At 42.8% G+C, this 11,786-nt stretch overlaps 1 protein-coding gene across 1 annotated transcript in view; it reads right to left on the bottom strand.

The window, feature by feature from the left end:
• Nucleotides 1–508: 508 nt before the first annotated feature.
• LOC107111307 (DENN domain-containing protein 5A) overlaps nt 509–11,786 on the bottom strand; it is a gene marked incomplete at its 5' end in the record, with an annotated part of 47,481 nt that continues 36,203 nt past the window's right edge. Inside the window, 5 exons of the mRNA XM_015412266.1 lie at nt 509–2,321; nt 6,591–6,759; nt 8,552–8,675; nt 10,247–10,329; nt 11,197–11,378. Of these exons, the coding sequence (XP_015267752.1) occupies nt 2,138–2,321; nt 6,591–6,759; nt 8,552–8,675; nt 10,247–10,329; nt 11,197–11,378 (742 nt within the window). The remainder of the gene's footprint in view (nt 2,322–6,590; nt 6,760–8,551; nt 8,676–10,246; nt 10,330–11,196; nt 11,379–11,786) is intronic.

The raw sequence follows: 11,786 nt of genomic DNA, 5'->3' as shown, positions 1-11,786 counted from the left end.
ATTTCCCGCAGAACTACTAAATATCTGGCACCTTGATTGTGTATGAAAAAGCCTAAACAGATTTTAAACACATGTGGAAAGATAGAAGCAGCACCATCAAACTAACGAATGCATTATAGCAACACTAAAAGTGTTGATATTTTTGCCTCCTTAATACAAATTATGGAAATAAAGCACCACTCAAACTACCACTCGTTATTCAAGATTTCAAAGATAACGCTGAAGTAAAGCTAGCCACAATGTATGGTCATATAATTTTCGTCTTCAGTTGAAGTAATAAACTGTGCCAGCTATAATCAAGGGAATGTTTTATCTTGTACAGATACCCAATATAGAACTTGTAAGATTAAGGAATGTGAAGCTGCAACAGTGAATTTATCCAGTGTATTTCCCACAATTGGCCCCAACTGAGGTACAAAATAAAGGTATACAAACAAGAATTTCTTAATGTATAAAAAAATCAACACAAGAAAGTAAAAATAGTAAAATTTAATACATACATGTGCTATACTTTTAAGTTATTGGAATAAAAATGACCACAAAATGTAGGAAATAAAGAATAATGCTACATGTTGGAGAAATTGACAATTGAAAACTTATCACCACTCCTTATGTTAAAGAGCCTAGTTGTTGAGATAATGTTTATACAGTGATGGCAGAGACTTAAAACCCTGTACAGAACATCTTAGTGTTTCCTCAGTTAGGTATGCATCTCCTAGGGACAAGAACAGTTAGTTGCTTCTAGGCATTCACTAGATTTTACAATTGGGGTTTTTTACTATTGTAAAAGTCAACAAATTCTGAACACTATGAGGGTAAGCGATTTTTACACAACATTTACAAGCATCCAAGAAATGCAGCCTTTTAATTAAACACAAGAATTAGCAAATGAGCACTCAAGCATTTCAAACCAAGATCTTTCATATGTTCTTCTGTCTGTGTTTTGATGTTACCAACAGAAAGTCTTGAAACCCTGACGTAACATTAGGCTGAGGAGCAGCATAGGCAAGTCACGGTAATACTGACCTCACTCACACCCAACCCCACATATTTGCACCAGCATGTGCCTGTGATGTTAAAAAGCTGTGCCAGCATTGGAGTGAATTGTGAACCTGTTGCTGTGTCCCATTCGAAGCACTTGCGTGCTGTTGCAGTAAACTTGGGATTAGACAGTTAGTTACTAGATTAACTATATTTGGGCTTTAAAATTATTACTTTAGGATCTATCAATTAAAAGGTTATCACATATAAACAAGTTAGGTTCAAAAGGCAGATCCACACTGAAACATACTTTGCTAACCAAGACTCTTACTTTGGGCCTTTTATTTAGGGTGGCTGCGCTCTAGATTCCCAGATTGAACACACAATGGACATGTAACAGCCTGTTAAGTATATTGAATGTTTTAAAGACAAAAACATTACAACATGATTAAAAGTTAAATAAATATGTGTCAGTTAAAAACACACTTATATATTTTTTTCTGTGCAATTTCATACCCTATGAAAAAATATCACCAATCTCTGCACCTCTGCGTGGTTCATTCCTCCAAAGGTCTGCTGAAAAATAATACTGACAAGAAAAAAAAGCATTTACTGACAAATTCAGTGCTTCAAGGCTAAAAAAACAATATTTGCATTTTTAGTTCTTGCAGCACAGCAGTGACTGAACACAGAAAAGCAGTGATGATAATGTTAATATAACAAAACATTAATTTTAAAATTGCTGAATGAGCTTTTGCAGAAATGGAATGTGTGCATTATACTTTGTGACGTACAGTCTGAAGGCAAGTTCAGAGAATGCCAAGAGCCTCACTGCACCATTTTCTATGGCAAGGAAATATTGCAGCTTTAAAATAAGCTACACAATACTTATTATCTAACTCTTTCACATGAAAGGTTTAAAAGCAAATCAGCAAATAAACTCTAAAATCAATTAATAGGAATATTTCCCCTTCTATACACTGGGGTTTACAGCTTCCGTTTCTCCACATTCTATTTGGAGCTTCCTTCCAGAAGAGTAGTGTTGAATGATGTGAAGTTCTGGAGTTCGCAATGCAATGTATTAACAGATAAAATCTTTGCATACTAATAAAAATTTGTTGCTTGTTGCTTTTTATGGTGCTTGCAGAGAGGCGGGTCAGATGTCGATTCCTTTAACAAGGGATGCCTCCAATGTGATGTTGAACTCCTGTAAGGTCTGCAGTACCCGGATCAAGGAGTTCACTAGGGTGTGATCCTTTATCAGTGCTGTGTCCTCATACATCTGGGCCGTGATGGAGCAGTCTGCCAACAAAGCAATCCAGTGGTGCAATAGGTGATCTCTGTAAGGGAGAGTTTTATGTAACAGAGAGGTTACAATAGTCGTACTACAAACTGGTCAGCAATGCAAATGCTGGCATTAGATGGAATCACATTTTTCTTAAAAGACTCAAGTTTTCACCCTGGTGATAAACTTGGATTTGCCCTTGCTACTAAAACTTATTAACCAGCTGTGCCCACTGCTAGAATACAGCTACTGTCGTAAATGCCTTGGTGACTTCCAAATTAAACTACTGAAGTGTACTTTTCTTGGGGCTGCCCTTAGCGACTGAATGCTCCAACATTTGTATCTGCTCCTTACGTGCTGCTGGGCACAAGTTAAGATGTTCTTTTTGACTTTTAAAACCTCAACCTACAGTACCTTCGGGAGCATTTTCTCCATGGGAACTCGATTCAGAAGTGCTGCAGGGACCGAATTTGGATTGGTACCACAGCACAGAGAGAGGAGAAGGGCTCCTGTTTTCCACCTGTACCTGTTTTCGTCCCAAAATGGCCTCAGGTGGTATTACTCGCCCAGGGAACTTCACATACAAGCATTCAGTGCATATGCAGCCCCACAATAGGGCAAACAATGCCCCCTTGGTTCAGGTTAGGGAAATGGTAGAGAGGGAAGTCAGGAGCTCCTCCTCCTCCCAGGACTGCAGTCCCAGTCTGAACCTGGCCCCTACAGTGCTTCTGAATTTCAGTTCCTACTGGAAACTGACAGCTGGCATATGGCTGCAAGCCCCCGCGATGATCACATGGTAGATGAGACGTGTGCAGTGTGGATCCTAGATGGCCCCCTGCCACTTGCTGAGATTTACGTGAGGCTGTGCTCCAGTTTCAGCACATGTGGATGCTGTCATAACTGCCTCTTTGGTTCCCAGCCACTCTCTGCTGCTGAGGTTTGTTGAGAACCAAGGGGTGCTTTAAAAAACCCTTTTCTTCCCAACCTCCTGCCCCTGGGATCATTACTCCAGCAGGTAGCTACCAACACCTTTATACTGGCTCTCTTGTATACTAGGAATTTAGGGGAGGGGTATTCATAAGGGTTAGCCTGGAGCTTTTGTGGGCTTCTGTTCCCTCTCTCTCCCCCACATCAGCTCTTCTGTTCAGAACTAGCAGAGTTTGGCTACTATAAGCATGGGCAACCTGATTAAATGTGTGTGGGCTTCTACATAATCAGTTTACGCTCAAAATCATGAGTAAAATAACTTTAATAATTAAACATAAATCATAGAAGGCATAGATAACTGGGAACAATCAGCAGACAGACAAGTTAGACAAAATACTGGTAAAGGTTATCTTGATAATTAATCCTATTATTTACAGTCTCTCAACAGTCCCCTCCTGGGAATGGGTCTAAGACCAAGCATCTTGGCACAGTCTGACAGGGCCTGTCAGAGTTTGGACTCCAGGTCTTGACAACAACAATCTCCAGGCTAACAATTTTATAGATTTTTCTGCAGCCTTGAGACCCACCCACCCCAACTCAATTAGATATTAAGGGTGCAGGGTTCAGAGTTTCCCTCCACGCATGCTTTTTACCAGTCACTTAAAAGATCTGGATAATAGAGGTTAAGGCACCACTGAGGGAAATTAGAAATAATCCATCACAGCTCCTTTGATAGGTCAGGCAATTGGTGAGATGAACCCTGGATTCAAATCTATTCTTAGCTCCACCAATCACCGTATACCCATCCCAGCCTTCCTGGGATGCAACTTTAGGATCTAATGACCTCCACCCCACATTTAAGCCTGTGTTAATTTAAGTATATTTACCCTTTCTTAAGAGATGCAAGACTAGCACCCACTAGAAAGAAGGGTTTACTTCTTTACAGTTATCTCAATATTATTGAGCTACCACCACCCCCCGACTCTTCTTGCTTCTTCATTTAGGGGGAAGGCAATAAAAGTATTATTCTCTCAAGCTTTTTGAAATGTAACCAGTAACTGCAGTTTTAATTATTGTTGTAACACATTTAGATTTGTCTGATAAGGTATTCTTTTAATCTGCTCATTTTAAGGTGTTTTTTCTTTCTTTCTGGTAAACTGCTTTAGCTTTCCTGGCTAAAGGTAAAGTTTCCCTTGCTCGAAAGCCAGTCGAGTCCAACTCTAGGGTTGTGGTGCTCATCTCCACTTCAACGCCAAAGAGCCAGCGCTGTCCGAAGACGTTTCGGTGGTCATGTGGTTGGGTTGGTAGGAGCTGGAACTAAAGACAGAAGCTCACTCTGTCATGCGGCACACTCGGGTCTCGAACTACCGACCTTCCACAGCCTGCAGTTCAGCGTCTTAACCACTTGAGCCACCGCAGCTCCACTTTCCTTCCTGGCTAAAGCTAGTATATAAACAATGTTAAAGTAGTATATAAATAATACACATAAAATTCCAAAATAAGGTATTGAGGCACCTCTCCCTTGCCATGGAACCTCCACGGTACCTCCACAGGACCTCCATAGGAGGTCTGATCACGTAACTGCGCAGTAGTTTGCCCCAGGGCAAACAGGCACGCTTCTCCTCTGCAGTTTCCTGCCCGTGTGACCGGGGCCTCAATAAGGTATTTGTAAGATAATACGTTTCTCAGTATCCTGTATTCACTTGATGTGTGGCGTTTCTCCACACATCAAGTGAATGGCTTCCAACTGGAGGACCTTCGCTAATTATTGTTGTCCAGTAGAAGATCGATATAGGAGGACATCCTCTCCCATAAAAATAACTGATAACCAACCATTTTTACAGCACAATTGCCAATTCTTAAATTGAGGGCAGAAGAGGCATAGGCCTTTCTGCTCATGGCATCAATTTTCTGGCCCTCCTTGTCGGCAGGGGACAAGTGGGATTTAGCCATTCTGATGATCTGTTCAGTGTACAGATCCTTGTTAGGTGATATTGGATCCATGCTTCCCACCATTTCATCCAGGGATGGATCAGATGGTTGACCAAAGCTCTGTTCCAATGGGAAAGCTGCACCCTCATCCTCCAAGTCAGAAAAGGTCAGTGGAGCCTGTTTGGGAGGTGGAGCAGAGACAGTCCAGCTAGGCACTGAGGTATGGATACAAGGCCCAGAAGGATGAACAGATTTGGTTCTGGATGGCCTGGGGAAATTGCCCCATTCCTGCAGGAATGAGGATGGGTAATAAAAAGGATATTACTGCCAAAGTGATGGTGGAACCACAAAGGGCCAAGGAGCCAATTGTGTGCGTTCTGAAACTGAAATCAAATCTGTAGGAACAAGTGGTCAGAAGCCGGGAGCTGCTTCCATCTCCCCTCCAGATGCTAAGGGAGCCAAAGACTGTAAGTGCAATGATGGTGTTCTAGGAGGCGGTGAGTCCTCTGAAGCAGGTGCTGGAACCGACAAGGTCCTAATGGTTGGAACCGATGGGTGTCTTAGGTGAAGAGAATCTAGGAACTGATTGATTGCTTCTCCTGGTGATTGGTCTTGGCCTTAGCCTTCTTAGGGGAAGGCTCCAATGCAGAGATCTTGGCCTTCTTAGGGGAAGGCTCCAATGCAGAAAAAGAACGATCAGGCAACTTGGATCGGTGTCTGGTCGGAGCCAACCTCAGGCCCGATAGAACCGAAGATACCGACAGCAAGCCCGACAGCTGACTGGTTAAGCCTGGTAACTTACTGGGGAGGGTCTCCAGCCACTATACCATGGCAGAAGATTTTGCTGCTGGGCTCTCGGAGCATGTTAAGGCTTTCTCCTAAAGGCTAGCTTTTAATCTGGCTGCTCTATCTAGCCATGCCTTCAAAGTTAACTCAAGATGATGCTTGCAATTGCTGGTGTTATGCCCCCCACCAAGGCATTGAAGACAGAGAGAATACCCATCAGAGACATGTAAATCTGTTCTGAATCTAATGAAGTTCTCCCCCTCCCCCGCCTTTCCAGGGAAGACTACTATATATTTTTCCTAATGTCTAAATACTTTGATTTCTGATCTCAAGTTGTTATTTTCAATTTGCAGCCACAGGCTCATGCTTATAGCATTCTTGACTTGAAACAGTTCATCCTCCTCTTCTGTATTACGCCTCGTTACATTTATAGATATTTTCTCTCACCCTCCTTTTTTTTTTTTAGCTCAGTTCTCATTTCTTGTGATTGTTTTAGTTGCTGGTCTATCTTCAAGCTTCCATAATCTCACAGATTAAGTCTGAAAATATGTAATTTGGTAAAGCATTCCAAATCTGACTATCACAACAAAGACAAAGAAAACTAATCAATGCGAAAGCAATTTGGTCGGTTGGCTAACATGCAACATGTCTACAAACTAATCAAAGTATACTTTAATACCTGGCTCCAAGGCATACCAACATCTGAAACTTGCCATCCTTCCCAATGTTCCTTGGAGTGTTATTGATGGCTGTGACAAAGCGACAAAAACTCCTGGCTCTTGTTTGCCAGTTTTCCTCTGGGACCAGTTCATTTTGATCTAGAGCTTCATAATATCCTTGTGCTTTTTCTGAAGACATAAACATATAGTCATAGAAAACAATACTCTCAGCTGTTTACAATGCTAAAAATTTGCTCCAATTCACACACACGGGTTGCAGTTTAATCACGATACTGTCAAAGCAGAAGCATCTTGTCACCTACTTTCTATAAAACTAGCCTAAAATTTACGATGCCAATAAATGGATCCAATGTATAAGTACTATGAGGTACTCCCATCTCTGAAAGAACTGATCATTGCTATCTTGTAAAACGAGTATCCATTTATTTATTCCCTTGATTTACTCTGTTTCATGTGGCTCAAACAGAGTTTTTCCATGCGTTATTTCTGTCAGTTGTATTCTTGTAATGTATTGTGAGTTTCCCCCCCTTTTCCAGAAACCCCACCCCCGACACAACCGATGGAAATAACACATGCAGAAAAACCCATACTTAGAAAAGACAGCATTTTAACAGATGTTTCTCTAAGGCTGTTTTGATAAACTTTAAGAGCCAAACTGGATACATGCAACAGTGGCAGATCCATTTGTTTAAACAAAAACCGCAACATGTTTGGGACAAAGGGATGGGGGATGAGATTTAACTGGCAAAGTTACCTTACCCACCCTACCCCAGCTCCCTAACCTCCATGTAGCCTTGGTCTCTGAGATGGTAATTTCTCTGCTGAACACCATGCTATTAGCTGAGAAGGTAAACTCTTTCCAGGCAGACATATTGTGGGAAAGGCTTATCATATATTTTTTCAAAGTACTGAATCTGAACTGTGTTTAACACAAATGAATCGGCACATTCACATCTAGTTTGACCATAAACCCTTTCAATACTTGAAGCTATATATTGACTACTTCATTTCACAAGAAAAAGAATTTGCTAACTCTATCTTAAACAGTCAAACATTTTGCTCTCCTGCTAAAAATGTGTTCTTCAGGTTAATTTTCATGCAGGGCCGGCCCATTATTGTTAAATTTTAGACTGTTGCCTAGGGCGACGGCTCAAAGAGGGTGCCATTCTGACCGGCCTCGTCCTCTCCTCGCCCAGGACAGGAAGCCTCCCTTGCCAACTTCTTGCTCCGTCCCCGGCAAGGGACTCCCTTCTTTGCAGCTCCCCAGACAGAACATAAGAACATAAGAGACGCCAATGTTGGATCAGGCCAAAGGCCCATCCAGTCCAACACTCTGTGTCACACAGTGGCCAGAAATACCAGGTGCCATCAGGAGGTCCAGCAGTGGGGCCAGGACATTAGAAGCCCTCCCACTGTTGTTGACCCCCCCAAGCACCAAGAAGACAGAGCATCACTTGCCCCAGAGCCCCTATCTATACCTTGTGGCTAATAGCCACTGATGGACATCAAATAAGAGAAGGAGGCGGGGGGGGGGACAGGCACGGGGAATAGCCCAGGACGATGGGAAAGTGCCGCTTGCCCTCTGCCGCCCCTGCAGTCTCTTTGGAGCTCCTTTTGCAGCCTGGCACAGGCCCCCTCCTCTTGAGTGATCCCGCCCCCCCCCACGCATTTGCAGCTCGCCCCCTCAGCCCGCCTGCTGCGGCTCCGGCACCTTTTCCCGTTCCGCCCCTCACGGGGGGGGGGGGCAGAATGTATCCTCGCCTAGTGGGCGAAAAAACCTGGGGCCGTCACCGTTTTCATGTTAATTTTCATGTGAATAGAGAATCCATATTTTAGGAAGATGCAAGACAGATTAAAAGGACAAATCTTCTATCGGTAGTAAACAAGAGATAGCAATCTGCTACAATCAGTGTTTCCTCCAGTAACAACAGCTAAATAGATACCTGTTCTATGTACTTACCTAGAAAGTCCCAAATAAAAACATTTTTGAAGAGCCTGGGTGATTTAAATCCATGCTGAAACACTTGCTCAAGAGCTGAGACAAGCCCACCTTCTCCACAAAGTAAAAGCGTCAAACTGCCTCTCTGCCAATATTAAAAATGTTTTATTTTTTGTGATGTCTGTTTCAGTTGTATTATGAATATATTTGCCACAAATTACAGCTAGGTTTTTATAAAAATTAAGAACACACACAATATTATATATCTGCCCTAGACCCTACCAAGTTAATACCAGTACACAACTATGCAGAGTATTGTGTAGTGGTTTGAGCATCACACTAGGACTGGGAAGAACTAGATTCAAATCCGCATTCAGTCATAAAACAAACTGGATGACATTGGACCAGTCATGTACTCTTAGACTAGCCTAACTTAAAGAGTTGTGGGATTGAGTCAGTACCTATCTATCAGTTAGCGGTTTTCATCAGAAAAAGACCCAAGAATAAATCTGAAATAGCAGCCCCAGGTCAGGATTTTATGGAGTAAATGTCAATAATTCATCAACCTTATTTAGAGGAACTAAAATAAAAATCACAGATGATTCTCACAGTACTGAGATATTACTTCATATCAGGAAAAATGGGGTGGGGGTGTCTGAAGAAGTTTCAAATGGACTATTCTCACCTTTGAGATCAAAGAGGACAGAGTTCACGCAGCAATTACATTGTTTGGATCAGATGTAATGCTAAGGCCTTGTTTGGATATAGTGCTGGAACCTTAACCACAGTAAAGGGATTTTTAGAAGTTTTGCAGAGTTTGGGGATCAGGAGTGCCCTTGTGAGAATTCCCCTGTCCCTCTCTACCGAAGTTCAGTGTTAGATGGACCTGCTGATTTTTATTTTTTTTGCCGTGAAGTCACAGTTGACTTACAGCGACCCCTCATGGGATTTCCAAGGCAAGAGATGTTCAAAGGTGGTTTGGCATTGCACGCCTCTGCGTCATGACTCTGGTATTGCTTAGTGGTCTCCCATCCAAATACTAGCCAGGGTCAACCCTGCTTAGCTGCTGAGATCTGACAAGATAGGCCTAGCCTGGGCATTCAGGTCAGGTCACTGCTGATTTTACATTATTTAAAATAAACCCAACTATGGATTCTAAACTCACTTGAGAACCTTGATTAAAACTTGGCATGAAGCTACTGAAAAACAGGGCCTTGGATTAAAAACACCACTAATGGTGCTCTATTATCCACATGAGACTTTTTCGCTTCCCCCCACATTCCCCTATACCTAACAAGAAATCATCTTACAGGCCAGGGGACCCTCAGGAATGGTGTGAGAAGTGGCAGAGTGTTTCTGTGAGAAAGAAAAACAACATCTGCACTGATGGAAGAGAAAGCACTTTTGCCCTCTTCATCCTCATTACTTTAGCCCACCAGTCCACAGGGGTTTTGTTCAATACACATTCTGCAATCATAGGAATCAACTTTCTCAGAGCCGGAATGGACTACTGGGACAGGGAAAAGTGGGAAGAGCCGCAATCTGTGTGTGAAGATCTCTGATCAGTGTGTGAGTGGAATACTGAATTCAACCCACAGATTCATTTGTTAATTGCACAAGCACACCTTCTCCTGAACTTATTCTAGTCAATTACAGCTATGACCATGGATATCAGAAAAAGAAATATCCTGTTTTTACAAGCACTTCAATTCTTACCTCTTTCTCAGGCTTGTGAAAATGTTTGACAATTCCATTTACGGCTTCACCAATAGATTCTTGTATCTGACCTGTGTTTAACTCTGCACAAATAAAAAAAAATGTGTTAGCTTAAACTGAATTCAATTCATACACAAAAAATCAGGATTAAATTATCTTTTGAGATCGGGGTAGGGGAAATGTGCTATGTTATTTTATATGTTGTGTTCTGTTCTACAATAAGTTTACATTACTACAGCTGGCCTGTATTTTTTTTTTATTTTTTTTATTTTAAGCATGCACAATGTTTTGGTTCGATCACCAAGTGGGTATATAGGAAACTGTATTGGAGCTAGGGCTGCCAAGTGGGGGCGGGTAAACCCCCGCTTTGGAGGCCCGATTTCTGCCACCGCAGAATCGGGCCCCGCGGGGAACCCCGCCCCCCGAAGCGCAGCGTGGCTGCGTCACAGGAAGTGACGCAACCATGTAGATCACTCTATGGTTTTCCCTCCAACGATTGGGGCCACGCCCCCAACGTGATCTATGTCGTGCGTCACTTACTGTGACGTTCTGGCGGCGCGCGTGCTTTTCGCTTGCGCATCCATCAGCAGCTCCCAGACCCTGGCGACGCTCCCCCGCCGGTGAGTCCGAGTGACTTGGCAACCCTAATTGGAGCTACTGTATTTGAAGATGAGATACCACCACAACTGGGAGCACTCTTAGCTAGTTAAACAAAAATATCTCCAATAAGACAGCATCAGAACATTTAGAACCCTACAGCACAGCTGCATCTAATCAGCAAATTGGTAGTTTTCACCAGCTAAGAGGTATACTATTCCTCCTGTCTCCTGGATTAGTCAGTTGTGCTGAGACTTATGAACAAACTGTCATGTAGGATGCATCAGTAATACATTTAAAGAGCCATGGGGAGTTCCTACTGGTGAAAGATAATTATAATAAGTCCAACTTACTTGGTTTGTTGTTTGGTGATATAGTAACAAATCTTCTGATCATGCTTGGGGACTGCTGCAAAGGAGGGGTTCTGCACTGTCTTTCATCCACCTCCGTGTGGGATGTCAGCAATTCTCCCACCAGAATCCTCTCCAAACTGCCATCATCCATCCCTTTTCCAAGCCACCTCCCACATGGAAACCTACCAACACAAGAAAGTAAGAGAAAAAGAAGAGTCACGTAGGGGCATATTTCACATTCAGAATTTATAAAAGAGGACATTACACGTGACTAAGTAAACATGAATTTTCCTCTATCATTCGGGCAAACTCCTTTTATTTCTTCATCAATGAAGAGAAGAAGAAGAGAAGAGATTGGATTTACACCCCGCCCTTCACTACCCGAAGGTGTCTCAGAGCGGCTTACAAACTCCTTTCCTTCCCCCTCCCCACAACAGGCACCCTGTGAGGTGGGTGGGGCTGAGAGAACTCTGACAGAAACTGCTCTTTTTCAAGGACAGCTGTGCCAGAGCTTGTGACTGACCCAAGGTCACATCAGCAGGTGCAAGTGGAGGAGTGGGGAATCAAACCCGGTTCTCCCAGATTAGAGT

The sequence above is a fragment of the Gekko japonicus genome, unplaced genomic scaffold (genome assembly GCF_001447785.1).
Source record: "Gekko japonicus isolate JY-2015 unplaced genomic scaffold, Gekko_japonicus_V1.1 scaffold3090, whole genome shotgun sequence".
NCBI lineage: Eukaryota > Metazoa > Chordata > Lepidosauria > Squamata > Gekkonidae > Gekko > Gekko japonicus.
Note: the sequence above shows the minus strand (reverse complement) of the source record. Positions and strands in the feature narration are given on the sequence as shown.